The sequence below is a fragment of the Schistocerca gregaria genome, chromosome 6, assembly GCF_023897955.1.
Source record: "Schistocerca gregaria isolate iqSchGreg1 chromosome 6, iqSchGreg1.2, whole genome shotgun sequence".
Classification (NCBI taxonomy): Eukaryota; Metazoa; Arthropoda; class Insecta; order Orthoptera; family Acrididae; genus Schistocerca; species Schistocerca gregaria.
In genome coordinates this window covers 456,220,952-456,235,277 of record NC_064925.1, presented here as the reverse complement: position 1 = coordinate 456,235,277, position 14,326 = coordinate 456,220,952, and the positions used below count along the sequence as shown (strand labels likewise).

The following is a 14,326-nucleotide window of genomic DNA, read 5'->3' as shown; positions in this document are numbered from 1 at the left end:
TTGGGCGTGGTGGATCGGTTTCCTGGCCCCCACGCTTACCAGATTTCGCGATCCTTGATTTCTTTCTGAGGAGAGCTATGAAATCTCTCAAGTACTGCGATCCTGTGGAGTCTGAAATCGATCTCGTCTTAAGAATATTCTGCACAGCCAGCTGCTGCAATCAAAGAAACTCCCAGCGTATTCGACCGTGTCGGGCAGTCAGTCAATGCTCCGGCGGTATCGGGCACCCTTAACGTCTAATGGTGCTAACTCGGAGCATCTGTTGTAACATGAGAGCTGTACTGAAGACGTACACTATGTGTACTCGTTAATTCCAATAAATATTTCAAATAAATCAGTCTCTTGTTTCCTTTCCGATCTCCCATCTCTGTTACCACCTAATGCTAATGTTTGCGGCCGAGGGTTGCTAGCAATTCCCAGTCCTTATGATGTCCCCCCCCCCCCTCCTTCCCCCTCCCATCCTCAACAACTTCTGATCGTTCGTCACCAATTAGGTAGCTCGTTGAAAACTTATGCCTTTGAGTCAGACTAGGATCAGGAAGAAATATCTTTTGGAAGGCAAGAGATGAAACACCAGTGGAAGAAGAGCTGTGATGTCGGGTCACGAGTCGTCCTTGGGTAAATCAGTCTGTTGGATGGTTGGTTGATTTGGGGAAGGGGACCAAACAGCGAATTCATCGGTCCCATCGGATTACGGAAGGATGGGGAAGGACGTCGCCGTGCCCTTTCAAAGGAACCATCCTAACATTTGCCTGAAGCGATGTAGGGAAATCGCGGAAAACCTAAACCAGGAAGGCCGGACTCGCGTTTGAAGCGTCATCCTCCTGAATGTGACTACAGAGTGCTAACAACAGCACCACCTCGCTCGGTAACAGTCTGTAGAGCTCTTGCTCCCGAAAGGCGAGGGTCCCATATTCAAATCCCCGTCCCGTGCGCAGTCTGCCAGCAAGTTTCAGACCAAGCAGTAGAGTGATTCAAATGGTTCAGATGGTTCTGAGCACTATGGGACTTAACATCTATGGTCGTCAGTCCCCTAGAACTTAGAACTACTTATACCTAACTAACCTAAGGACATCACACAACACCCAGTCATCACGAGGCAGAGAAAATCCCTGACCCCGCCGGGAATCGAACCCGGGAACCCGGGCGTGGGAAGCGAGAACGCTACCGCACGACCACGAGCTGCGGACTGCAGGAGAGTGATAATTCATTCAACAAATATCTTTTATTAAAAACTTTTCATGACCAAAATACACACTAAGCCAAATGAATAAAGAAAATTTCGACGTACCACTAAGAATTATCTGAATGTGACTGAAATCGCTATATGTGTTGAATATGTACAGAACAAAAAAAAATTACAGTTTAAAAAACAATTGGATTTTTCTTTTTTCAAGGGAAAGAACTTCACAAATTGAGCAAGTCAATAACGCGTTAGTCCAACTCTGTTCCCAATGTAAGCATTTACTCGGCTTGGCATTGATTGATAGAGTTGTTGGCTGTTCTCCTGAGGAATTTCGTGCCAAAATCTGTCCAATTGGCACGTTAGATCGTCAAAATCCAGACTTGGTTGGAAAGCCTTGCCCAATATGTTCCCAACTTTCTCAATTGGGACGAGATCCGGCGACTTTGCTGGCCAAAGCATGGTTTGACAAGCAGGGAGGCAAGCAGCAGCAACTCTCTCCGTGGGCAGGCGGGCATTATCTTGCTGGAATATGAGTCGAGGATGCACTGAAATGGAGGGCAACAAAACGCAGCGTAGAGTATCGACAAAGTACTGCTGTGTTGTAAGGGTGATGCCGATGGCAACCAAAGTGGTCCAGCTATTGTATGCAATGCCACCCCAGATCATCACGCCTGGTTGTAGAGTAGTACGGCGGGCGAGAGGCAGGTGGATGCCCCACAGATGTCTGGGGCATCTCCAGACAAGTCTTCTGCCTGTCACCTCATTGACTGGAGTAGAATTGTCAGTGAAGATTCCCACATGGAAATGAGCCCTGGCGACCAGCGAAGACGTATCTGGAAGTGCCATGGACAGCTGTGTGATACCTATCTGGCTTTAACCCACCATACGGCTGACAACCAGCAGGGACAGCATGGGGTACGATTTCATTTCATAACAGACGTTGTTGCCCTTCTTGGAAAGACATCCTGGGCGCACATTTCAGCAATATAATGCCCGGAGAGTGTTCCTACTGTTTGTATTCGTGCTTGATAAGTTCTACCTTGTCCAGCAAAGTCACCCGATCTCGCTCCAACTGAGAACGTTTGGAGCATTGTGGGCAGGGCTCTCACACCAGCTCTGGATTTTCATGATCTAATGTGCCAGTTAGTCAGAATTTGTCGCAATATCCCTTAGGAGGCCATCCAACAACTCTGACCATCAATGTCATGTCGAATAACAGATTGCATAAGGGTCAGAAGTGGACCAACGCGTTGTTGACTTGCTCAGTTGGTGAAGCTCTTTCTCTTAAATAAATCATCCAATTTTTCTGGAATTGTACGTACTTCTTTGTCTGTAAATGTACATTACGGCTTCCAATTTACCTACCATCTGGATAATTCCTTCATGGCGCTTCTTTTTTTTTTGTGTTAGAGAGGATTCGGTCGTGCTATATGAATTACTATCTACGAAGGTAATCGAAACTGCAGACATCTACTGCGAAAAACTGAGGCACTATAAAATATAAAATAACGGTAGAGAAGTTACACTACGAAAATGAATGCTCTTACGCCCACAATTTATAGAAGCGCTGACCTGAAATTTTTGTCCATCTCGTATACTTCTTCAAAGGCCGCCTCTGTAGGTCATTGTTCAGCGCGTCTAACTGCCAAATGGAGGAGATGGTTCAAACGGCTCTGAGCACTATGCGACTTAACCTCTGAGGTCATTAGTCGCCTAGAACTTAGAACTAATTAAACCTAACTAACCTAAGGACATTACACACATCCATCCCCGAGGCAGGATTCGAACCTGCGGTCGTAGCGGTCTGTTGGTTCCAGACTGCAGCGCCTAGAACCGCACGGCCACTCCGACCGGCCAAGCGGAGGATACCGGTTCAATTCCCGGTACTGCAACGCATTTTTTACCTTGGTGGAAGGACTGGAAGCTGATTACTGAGGACTGCTGGAACGTGTAGTAGCGGATCCAGGTTACGGAAACTGATAACAGCCAGGATGGCGCTGTGCTGACTGCACGCATCCTGTAACGCCATTGCCAGAGGTTGAAACGGTGGTCGGTCCGTGGTCCAGTGGAGGGATTTTTCTCTTTTACACTCCTATAGAGAAGTGTCAGAAAGAAAACAGTTCATGCCTTATCGAAAGAATCATTCCACTGTCCATTCTAAGGAATTCAACGTACGACTTACTTGGGGCGATGTAGCGAAAATTTGGACACTACTAATCGTCAATGCGATGACCCGTGCACCACTTCACCCGACAATGTCGTCACAGATGTTCGAAAACGCCTACGACGCACTACAGAAAAGTGGGCTATAGCTACCATGTCGGATACCAGCGTTTAAGAAGTAATTGAAATTTGATTGAACGTTGTATACCTCATCGCGAGATATTTTCATGTAGACTATTTGAGTCTGCATATCCTTGCGCGAGGTTAGGAGAATAAATGAAACAGAAGAAGAAATAAAGGTTGCATCTTACCGGTCCATTGACAGCGATATTCTTCGGCCGGCCGCGGTGGTCTCGCGGTTCTAGGCGCGCAGTCCGGAACCGTGCGACTGCTACGGTCGCACGTTCGAATCCTGCCTCGGGCTTGGATGTGTGTGATGTCCTTAGGTTAGTTAGGTTTAAGTAGTTCTAAGTTCTAGGGGACTAATGACCACAGCAGTTGTGTCCCATAGTACTCAGAGCCATTTGAACCATTTGATATCCTTCGAGATAGCCCCCTAGATTAGTTGGTTTGTCTTACGGACCCCGGAATTCACCACAAGAAACAAGACCGAATGGGGAAACGCTATATATGTATACCAGATGTAGAAGTATGAAACCGGAATTTTCCTACAGATGGTGCTCAGCGTTAGTGTAGTGCTCTTGAGACCGAGTCTGCACCGCCATCTGCTTCCTGTAAAGGCTGACGACGAATGTCAACACACAGTAACATTCATCGTTATCTGTTTAAAACCCCTAAACATGTAAAGTTTTGTGCCTAGGAACTATGATTTATGGACGGCATTGGTTTTTCGTTGTCATTTGAAGAAAACTGTTGCAGAATGGTATCGAACTTTCGGCGAACATGCTCTTGGGAAAACACGGGGTTTCGAGTTGTTAAAACATTAAAAAGTGGTGATTTTGATATGAGAAACGATGAGCGTGGAAAACCAGCGAAAAAGTTCAAACACAACGAACTCAGGCCTTACTGGATGAAAATGAAACTCAGACTCAACAGGAACACGCTAAACAACTGAATGTGACGCAGAAAGCGGTTTCTATTCTGTTGAAAACAATGGGAACGGTGCATAAAGTGGGAAAACGAATTCCGCATGAATTGAAAGAAAGACAGCAAGCAAGTCGAAAGACCACTTGTGAAATGCTGCTTGTCAGATACAAAGAAAGTCGTTACTCCATCGAATACTGACAGGTGATGAAAAATGGATATATTTTGAGAATCCTAAACGTCGTAAATCATGGCTGAATCCAGGAAAAATATCGACATCCACTGCAGTACCAAATCGCTTTGGAAAGAAGGCAACGTTTTTATTTGGTGGGATCAGAATGCTGTCATCGATTATTGTAACCTACCCACAGAAAAGTTCCGAAACGTCCCAACAGTAAAACATATAACTATTTTTAATTCACATTCAGCGTAACCTCCCAATAAATAGATTCCGTAACCTACCAATAATAAAATGTGACTAATCTCTCAATAAAAATGTGTCGCTCACTTATAAACTTTCAATAACGACTGTGAATTTAAACGGGTGAATTTTGGACGTCAGCAGTGCTGCGTCCTGGCCCTGAAAGATCTTTCTGAATAAACAGAAAATTCTCACCTCAATAAGGTCGCCGGATAACGCTTATATATCTGCTCCAATAAGAGATTTTTCTGGCACAGCTCAGTGCAATGCTGGCCGATAGATTTGTCATGTATAAAAAGAAAGAACTGATTTTTCTTTACAATAATCAGGATGACCAAGGATTGGAGAAAATAGTAAAATCTTTAAATTGAGTGAGAATGATTGTCGAAAGTTAATATTTGTAAGAAAGATTATTATTAAGAGATTTTTTTAAAACATTTACATGGAACTTGATATAACAATACTACATATGCGCGTGTCTGCTTTTACCTTATACTACAACGCTCAGGCACCGCCATCGCTCCCACTACCCGCCCAGCAAACTCCATATACACGACTGCTAGCTATTACTACTACAACTTACTGCTACACAGTTCCTACTGCAGTTAACACTGCTCTCTGGTCTGAGATACTCTTATAGCTTACATATCGCAGGCAGCGTGTGAGCAATCCATCGAAATTACATCTGCTCAAGTGTGCTAGCAACAAATTCCTTAATCATGGACCTCTTACATTATGAGCTGCTAAAACCTGATGAAACCGTGAACACTGATCGCTACCAACAGAAAATGATCGATTTAATTCGAGCATTACGTGAAAAACGACCGGAGTATTGAAAAAGGGACACAAAGTCATATTGCTCCATGATAACACCCCAATCACACACAGCAAAATGGGTCAGGGAAACGATCGAGGCATTCAGTTGGTAAATACTAGGGTCCCTGGCTTATTCTCCAGACTTGGCTATGTCCAATTATCATCTGCTTCCATCACTAAGACACGCTGTCGCTGAACAACGCTTCAAATCGTATCAAAATGTACGAAAATGGCTCGCTGACTGGTTCGCTTCAAAAGAAAAACTGTTTTTTTTTTGCCATATTGTCATTCATAGCCTGCCAAAGAAGTGGGAGAAATGTATAAATAGCAATGGAGATTATTTTGAATAAAATACTGTTTATCAGTTTCAAACAACTGACTCGTAATTGCAACCAAATTCTGGTTTCATACTTCTACACCTTCTACTAGGTCAGGGATTAGAGGGCTGCTGCCGGCCTGTTGACCGAGCGGTTATAGGCGCTACAGTCTGGAAACGCGTGACAGCTACGGTCACAGGTTCGAATCCTGCCTCGGGCATGAATGTGCGTGATGTCCTTAGGTTAGTTAGGTTTAAGTAGTTCTAAGTTCTAGGGGACTGATGACCTCAGAAGTTAAGTCCCATAGTGCTCAGAGCCATTTGAACCATTTTAGAGGCTGCTCCCTACGAAAACAAATCCTATGAGATATAATCGGTCATAAGTCAAATAAGGGAGATGAGTGTACGTAAGATAAACGCCTAAACACGACGGAAGAGTTTCTGCGAACCTCGGTGATGACCGGCAGGTGGAGTCAGGTCTGACAAGATCATAAAGCTACATCGAACTTTGTAACGCCCAACTGGTTCAGGAGAGTTGCATGTTTTTACTAGCGGAAGCTACGTGATCGGGGACGAGTTACAACCGGCGACTTGAGTCAGGAAGACAGCCTACCTGAAACACGTTTCTGTCGCTGATTACTGTCATTTAGAACTCTACTTTGCTTTCCTTCTTCGGTGCGTGCAAGAAATTCACGCATCCTGTCATTACAACGCGGCGTGGCTGTTACACGTCGAAGCGACTGGGGCCGCAGATTAAGATGTTCGTTATTTTTCTCTACCTCCCTTCCTGTCGCGAATGGCACTGGCAGTTATTAATAAACGCTTGTCGAGAACGTCACTACACGAGAAACATTTTAGCTGCCCGCAAATTGAGTGCAAGCTTATAGCTGCCTGGGTACCAAACTAGCTTTCGGAGTTTATGAGCATGCTACGATAAAAATTTTAAAAAATCTGTAAATTAGCTGTGAACACATGTGAAAGAATAAGAGAGATTTATTAATAATGCGGAACCCTAGTATAACTTTGAGGTTGTTAATTTGAGAGATAGAGGGATACATTCCAAGCTTCTACATCCTCTTCTTATCATTATTCTTTCTCATTGTTCCTCTGCTCACGGGATTCACTTGTTATTTATGTAATTACTTGAAAACTGTTTATCTTTATGAATCTAAGTCATTCCTAAACCCAAAATCGTCAGTTTACGTAAGAGAATGAGACGTGTGCGTACCCCTTTACACTGTATATGGTGTACGCAGTGTTCAGTGTGTTATTACATTCTAATGCTTAGTGCATCTCGTTTCCCGCGGCGGAGATCGCGGATTGGCCGGAATTATCCGAAATGTGAGTGGCGATAAAGTCTGAACAACAATTCTCAGGCTGTTCGTTGTGCCAGGTTACGCTAGCTACGTGTTTGACCTTCGTATTAAACCCTCATCTAGCTGAAAATATTTACAAGTGTGTCTTAGTGATTTTTTTCGATGTCCGTATATTCACAGTTCAGAAGAGAGCTGAAACTTGTGAAATACGAAATTTTTCAAAAGTAGTCAACAGTGTCATTAAGAGACGCAGCAATTGCAATGTAAATAACAAAAGTAATGAAGTATTTTTCTTAGAAAGATGCTGAGATTGTTCCAGTTCGTTGTTAGGTCGAATTTCTGTACAGATGAGATTTTTTCTGCTTTGTTTGTTACTGCAGACCACCCATTTCTTCCTCCAATGAAAGGCTACCGCAACGAAACCCACAACCAACGTCGCATGTAGTGCATAAACTGAATGAACGCGTGAGAGTCTAATATCCTTTAGAAACACTTGATTGCCCTGATTGAAAGTTTTGTCACATAGATAATCAGTTTCAGGCAGTTCAATGGTCATCTTTAGATCAACAGTCCCAGAAGTTGCACTATGTAGTGTACTGAGCACTTGCACATAGGGGAAGTAAAAAGCGGCGCAGAACCCCTGTCTGACAGAGTAAAAAGTGAAGCATCTGGAAGCGAAAGAGGAATCGAATAAAATTTCGCCGGTTTGTGAGGGTTGAAAGTGGCTAATTATTTTCTGTTGTACGACAATGTATAGTTATATGTACTGGTATTTTCTTTTGTGTGCTAGTGTGAAGATGGACTCATAGTTGAAGAAACAGCTAAGCTCGTATTTAAGTACGTAAGTAATCTCGTAATTCTCGAAAATTGATGAGCGGTGCAACAGTTTCAAATTCCTGGCAGATTAAAACTGTGTGCCAGACCGAGGCTCGAACTCGGAACCTTTGCCTTTCGCGGGCAAGTGCTCCACCATCATTTTTAATTATTATTTTTAATTTTGTTCGGAGTTCTTCGTTGCGCTTGGTCTTGGCGTACGTCGCATGACATCCGTTCAAGCTGATCGTTGATTCCTTTACTCGGTTTATTTATTACAGGGGGCCACCGCCTGTCCTACCGAACACGTTGAGCTACGCTGCCGGCAAACTATCTGAGCTACCCAAGCACAACTCACGACTTGTCCTCACACCTTCACTTCAATCAGAACCTCGTCTCCTACCTTCCAAACTGTACAGAAGCTTTCCTGCCAATCTTCCAGAACTAGGGAACTTCTGTGAAGTTAGGAGGGTAGGAGGCGAGGTACTGGTGGAAGTGAGGCTGTGAGGGCGGGTCGTGAGTTACGATTAGGTGGCTCAGATGGTAGAGCACTTGCTGCAAAATGCGAAGGTACTGAGTTCGAGTCTCGGTCCGGCACACAGTTTTAATGTGCCCGAAAGTTTCTTATCAGCGCACACTCCGCTGCAGGGTGAAAATTTCATTGTGGAGTGCAATAGTTATTTAGAAGCGGAACATAAACTGTGTTGTGAAACGCTTGTTGCGATAGTACGTTCTGTTCTGTTACAATTACGAAACCTGGCTTGTTAGCAATAACATAAGCAATACGGAACTCAAGATGCACTTCCGGCGACTTCGGCGCCACAGCAAGCCACGAGGTGTTTTGCTGCAGCACGATACTGCTCGGCCTCACACAAGTCTGAGGACAGCTGAGCACATCGTAAAACAGGGTGGACAGTGTTACCCTATCCACCCTACAGCCCTGACCTAGCCCTAGGCTACCTGGTGATGATGGGTACGCCTGCGAAGGCGGATTGGCATCTGAACGTGTCATCTGAGAGCTTCGTTTCTTTTATCAGACGGTATTACCATAAACGTGAAGACCTGTCTGAGGATGAATCTATTGGTTCAAAACCGGTGACACCACTATTTGGCTGTGATAAATATCGTTATTAACGGTCGATGGTTGATATTTTCATTTCTTCGTGAAAATTATGGTGTATTTCTTCCCAGCTATGGTCTCACCATATCTGTTGCTACAGTTTACACATTGCAGACCTTACAGAAAGAAAAGTCTATACTAGACTTGCAAAAGCTAGGGCTATTATAGTATAGTATACATAATTTGAAATACTATTCAGAAAGTGTCACAATAAAAGGAATTACTACCGTATTAGAATGCAGGAGCTCTGTTTCACTATGCGTTTGTACTGTGCCTCACTTCTTAGCCATTCACTGACACGATGGAGAGAGTTGAGAAGTACTAATCTGCTTGTCTAGCAACTGAGGACAACGTGGCACATATCGAAAGAGTCTGTCTTGTGGGTCAGAAAAACAAGACGTTGCCCGTAATTTGAAACTAGTGAAAAGCTGAAGCGCGTTTCCTTCTGCATTCATACACGCAGCTTATCACAAGAGGATGGTTTCGCAGAGAGGACGGTAGTCAGTGATGAGTCTCATGTAGACAGAGTTGTGGCGCAGGCTTCTGTTGGACGTAGCGGCTGTTGCCAGCAAGATCAACACACTGTGTGGGAACCATGTTTGAGACCTGCTTAGACGTCAGATCCAGCCCTGTACCAGTATCCAAAATACCAACGAGCAGTTACAAGAGTTAATAGGATTCTTCGTCCGATTAGCAGTGTTGAGGCGAGCGTTATCGTCAGCAGGATAATTCCGTCCGAGAGCATTCCAACAGATGAAGCGCAAGTGGCAAAGTCAACAATGGAAACGTCCCACATCTCCCCTGCTAAAGAAATCCAAAGCTGTTCACATAAGTCACGGTAAGGTATATTTCGACTGAATTACCCTCTGTTCGTCAAGTTCCTCGAGTGTGGAAACACAATCAATACGCAGCGCTATGAACACACTTTGCAGAAACTGCGACGCACCACAAAGTCAAAACGCTCTGGAATACTGTCAGACGGAATCATCTTGTTGAACGATAACCCCCGAACCCAACTCTGCCAATCGGAGGAAGGTTACGCTTCATCGATTTCGTTGGGAAACGCTGACCTGAAGGTAGACATGTGTGGACTTCTGCTTCAGTCAGAGGAGGGGCTGCAAGAGTGACTGCTGTTATGGATCCGTCAGTGGCCGATCGCGTTCTTCGAAACGGGAATTGATCGTCTCGCCACCCATTGGGATAAATGTTTTAAAGGGTGTGGTGATTACTTTTGAATGGAAACATACCATGATCCCGTTGTGGTGGTTGTCCGGTTTTATTTGACTGCTCCTTAAAGTAAGGTTTCACATTACGTGTAAGGTTTGCTGAAAGTTTATAAGTGCTGCATATTCTTAAACTTTGTAAATATCAAGTGCGGGCATCTGCGTGCCGTCAGTAATGATGTCTCGAGACAAATACACAGTTTCTAACTGTAATACTTAACTTACTTTGCTAAACTTTTAACTTAATGTAAGACCTCTAAATGAGTAGACTACAGCAGGATTTTCGGTTTCGTCAAAATCTGGTCAGTAATTACACGAAATACACAGGGCGTTCGGAAATTTCCGTTACAGTCTTCGAGGACTTGTAGGCGGGAGTGGGTATATATTTTGATGAGGAATCCATGTTCGGAAACGCACCGTTTCCGTTCTACGACGGTTTCAATTCAGAGTTTAGTATTAGTATTAAAACTTAAACATTACGTGTTTACATGATTCCAAAATAAAAGAGTACCCAGCGTACTGTACGTTCAGAAGAGTACTGATGCACTGCAATAGCGGCTGGATGTGGCGAACACCTATGTTGTTACAGTCGCTGTATATGTTCTGGTACTCACTCTCCATGCCAACTGGCGTCTCTCCAATTTGTAGTTCAGTGGGTAGAACGCGTGCCAGCAGATCTTTCTCTGTCACTACAGGAATCTCATAAATTACACTTTTCAAGGCAGACGATAAGTGACGTCCTCAGGTGTACACGTGATACTGTCTACACTGTTACGTACTAGGCCAAACATCTCTGAGACTTTTCCCTGCCCCTCAGCATACGTGGACGGTTTACACATCTGAGTTGATAGAGGAGTAGGAGATGAGTGTTAAAAGTCTCGTCGACGTCGAGGTCATTAGAGACTGAGCTCGGGTTAGGAAAGGATAGGGAAGGATATCGGCCGGGCCCTTATAAAAGGAACCAGCCCAGCATTTGCCTCAGGTGATTCAGGGAAGTTACGGAAAACCTAAATCAGGTTGCCCGGACACGACTTTGAACCGTCGTCCTCCCGAATGCGAGGAACGTGCGCAAGCACTTCGTCATCATGCTCGGTCACATCTGAATTGAAATTATATGTATGAAGATCAATGACCGTACAGATTTCCTATAATAAGTGATAAGTAATTGAAGCAGTCAGCTGCCGACAGGTGTTGTTGATATACTTCGATGGGGACAGCTGAAAATATGTGCCCCTACCGGGACTCGAACCCTGGATCTCCTGCTTCCGTGGCAGACGCTCTGTCCATCTGAGCCACGGAGGACACAGATGAAAAGCGGGCCTGCAGGGACTTATCCCTTGGGTACACATTTTAAGCTCTCCCCATCGAGGTATATCGCCAACACCTGTCGGCAGCTCAAGGTTTCAATTAATTATCATTTATTCTAGAGAAGCTGCACGGTTATCAATGGTATCTGTTCTTTCGAGAACAGTTACTATCTTCATATATATAGTTAAAGGCTACCCAGCCATTTACATTCGTCTGTGCGAATGTGCATGGGTTGCCCGAACTCTTACGGCAATCGTCACCTTAGTGTGCGAGAGTAATGAGTGGATGAGCAAATACCTATTAGGTACCTTTCGTATGTAGATTGTGGACAGTCGAGAATGTGTGTCTCACGGGTGGCGTGCAAGGGATAAGACCCTGCAGTCGCGCTATTCATCTGTGTCCTCGGTCGCTGAGCTGGATAAAGCGTCTGACATATAAGTAAGAGATCCCGGGTTCGAGTCCCGGTCGGGGCACACACTTTCAGCTGTCCCCATCGAAGTATATCAACAACACCTGTCGGCAGCTGAGGGTTTCAATTAACTATCATGAATTGAAATTGTCGTAGAACGGAAACGGTACGTTTCAGGACGTGGGTTCCTGTTCGAAATACTATGCACACGATCCCCCTTACAAGTACCAGAAGTCTGTAACGGGAATTTCCGAATACCTAGTAGAAAATTAAATTTTTGTTGGTCCTGAGAGCTGTTGTATAGTGAACCTATAACTTCGATCGTGTACCGTGGAACATGAACCTTGTCAGCTGTGCTGTGAGACAGATCGTCACGCGGATCACGGACCAGTACCCCAAATCAGCACGGGGCTGTAGAGACTGCTGCACAGAGTCCGTGCCGGTGTCTCAGCGTTTAGAGGTCGCGCCGCGCTGAGACCGGCAGGCAGCAGGTGGGGGCCGCGCTGGTGAGGTGGAACTGGAGTATGCGGGCCCCGTTAGCAGGTGGCGGCTGTCCGGCTGACCTTTGCTGGAGGCCCCTGCGTGCCGCAGGTGGGGCCGCGGCTGGCGGGGTCCGCCCACGCAGCGCCTGGGGCGGCGGCAGCTGGGGGCAGAGTGGCGCGGAGTGGCATTTGGGCGGCGCGTCGGCAGAGCGCCTGGCGGCCGGTGAATGTCAGCCCGACACGCCGCACTAATGTCAGGGGCCCAGCTGCCGCCACCTCCCGGCCACCAGCCGCAGCTGCCGGCGCACGCAAGTCGCTGCCCCGAGCCTTCACACACACGCAGTTACAGTGACTTACTGCAGTGGCACCGCTATAGCTCGTGTTTACACGCAATTTCTGGCTACGTCACTGCAGTGGTGCCACCTTATGACACTCCAATCAGACTCTGAAAGCTTTCCATTACATAACACCTTGCCAAAAGACATGGGGTTCCTCACAGTTCCGTGTAGATCTCCTTTTGCCAGGCGTAGTGAAGCAATCAGACGCCTAATGAACTCCATGAGCCGTTGGAAGTCACCTTCAGAGATATTGAGCAACGCTGGCTCTATAGATGTCCACAAGGCATGGTGAGCGACGGCCAGCGTCTTGAGGGTCATTCCAAGACCCGGGCCGCCGCCCACAATTAGGTGACGGGCAATATTATACCCATATCTTCTCTATTCAGTTCTCTTCCTTCCTTCTCTGTAAATATTTAACTCCGTTTTGTTTATTAATATCTCACTTGATTTTGTGTTAGTTATAAGTTTTTCTAATGCTGCACAAAAAATATATATCAAATTGATGTAAACAAATAGAGCCCGCCTCCACGTGGCGTGACACGGGCAACGGTGCGAGTGGGGAGGGAGCCGGTGTGGTGTTACTTTCAGTCACACCGGACCCCGGACCCAGTCCCAGCGGCTAAGTGGCAACATACGATCCACCATGAAAAATTAGACTATGGGTCATAAAATAGAAGCAGCTAGTGGAAAAAAATGTCCATAAACGCGAAAGTGTCTCTACTGCAGGATTTCTCTGTCTGGGGACTGGGAGTTGTCCTCATCATTTATTTATTTATTTATTTATTTAACCTGATCAGATTAGGGCCATCAGGCCCTCTCTTACATCGGACCAGTGTTCCACACATGCAGCATTTCACACATCAGAGTTACATCATGAGCATAGTTTAAATGAGAATATTAGCTTACTCTAGTGACAATATGAATAAAGAGTAGTGACTAACAGCTAATAAAGTAAATGCGGCAGTATTTTTACAACAAGTGCTATACATATAGATTATGATAAAAGCAATAATAATAATAACAGTAAAAAATGTAATGATAAACATGACTAAGATCTAATAAATAATTTCGTCATCTTCATCATCTTTCGTGACAGTGGCTAGATTGGACTGTGTAAAAATTGGGAGCTGATGACCACGCAGTTGAGCACCCACCAAACCAAACATCATCATCATCATCTAGTACAAGAATTTGTGTATTAACTGGCCTCTCTGTAATGTCCCATAAATGTTCGATAGGTGGCTAAACCATCCGCTTCACCAGTCCGGAATATTTTTCAAACCAATCACGATCAATTGTGGCCCAGTTGCGTGGCATAGTTATCCATAAAAATTCCATCATTGTTTCGGAACACGAAGTCCACGAATGCTT

The 14,326-nt window shown here is 45.1% G+C and overlaps 1 protein-coding gene across 1 annotated transcript in view; it reads right to left on the bottom strand.

Annotated features, from left to right (window-relative positions):
• The window catches only part of LOC126278910 (60S ribosomal protein L22-like), a 185,260-nt gene that overhangs the window by 70,982 nt on the left and 99,952 nt on the right, over positions 1-14,326 (bottom strand). Inside the window, exon 2 of the mRNA XM_049979185.1 lies at positions 12,699-12,944. Within this exon, the coding sequence (XP_049835142.1) occupies positions 12,699-12,944 (246 nt within the window). The remainder of the gene's footprint in view (positions 1-12,698; positions 12,945-14,326) is intronic.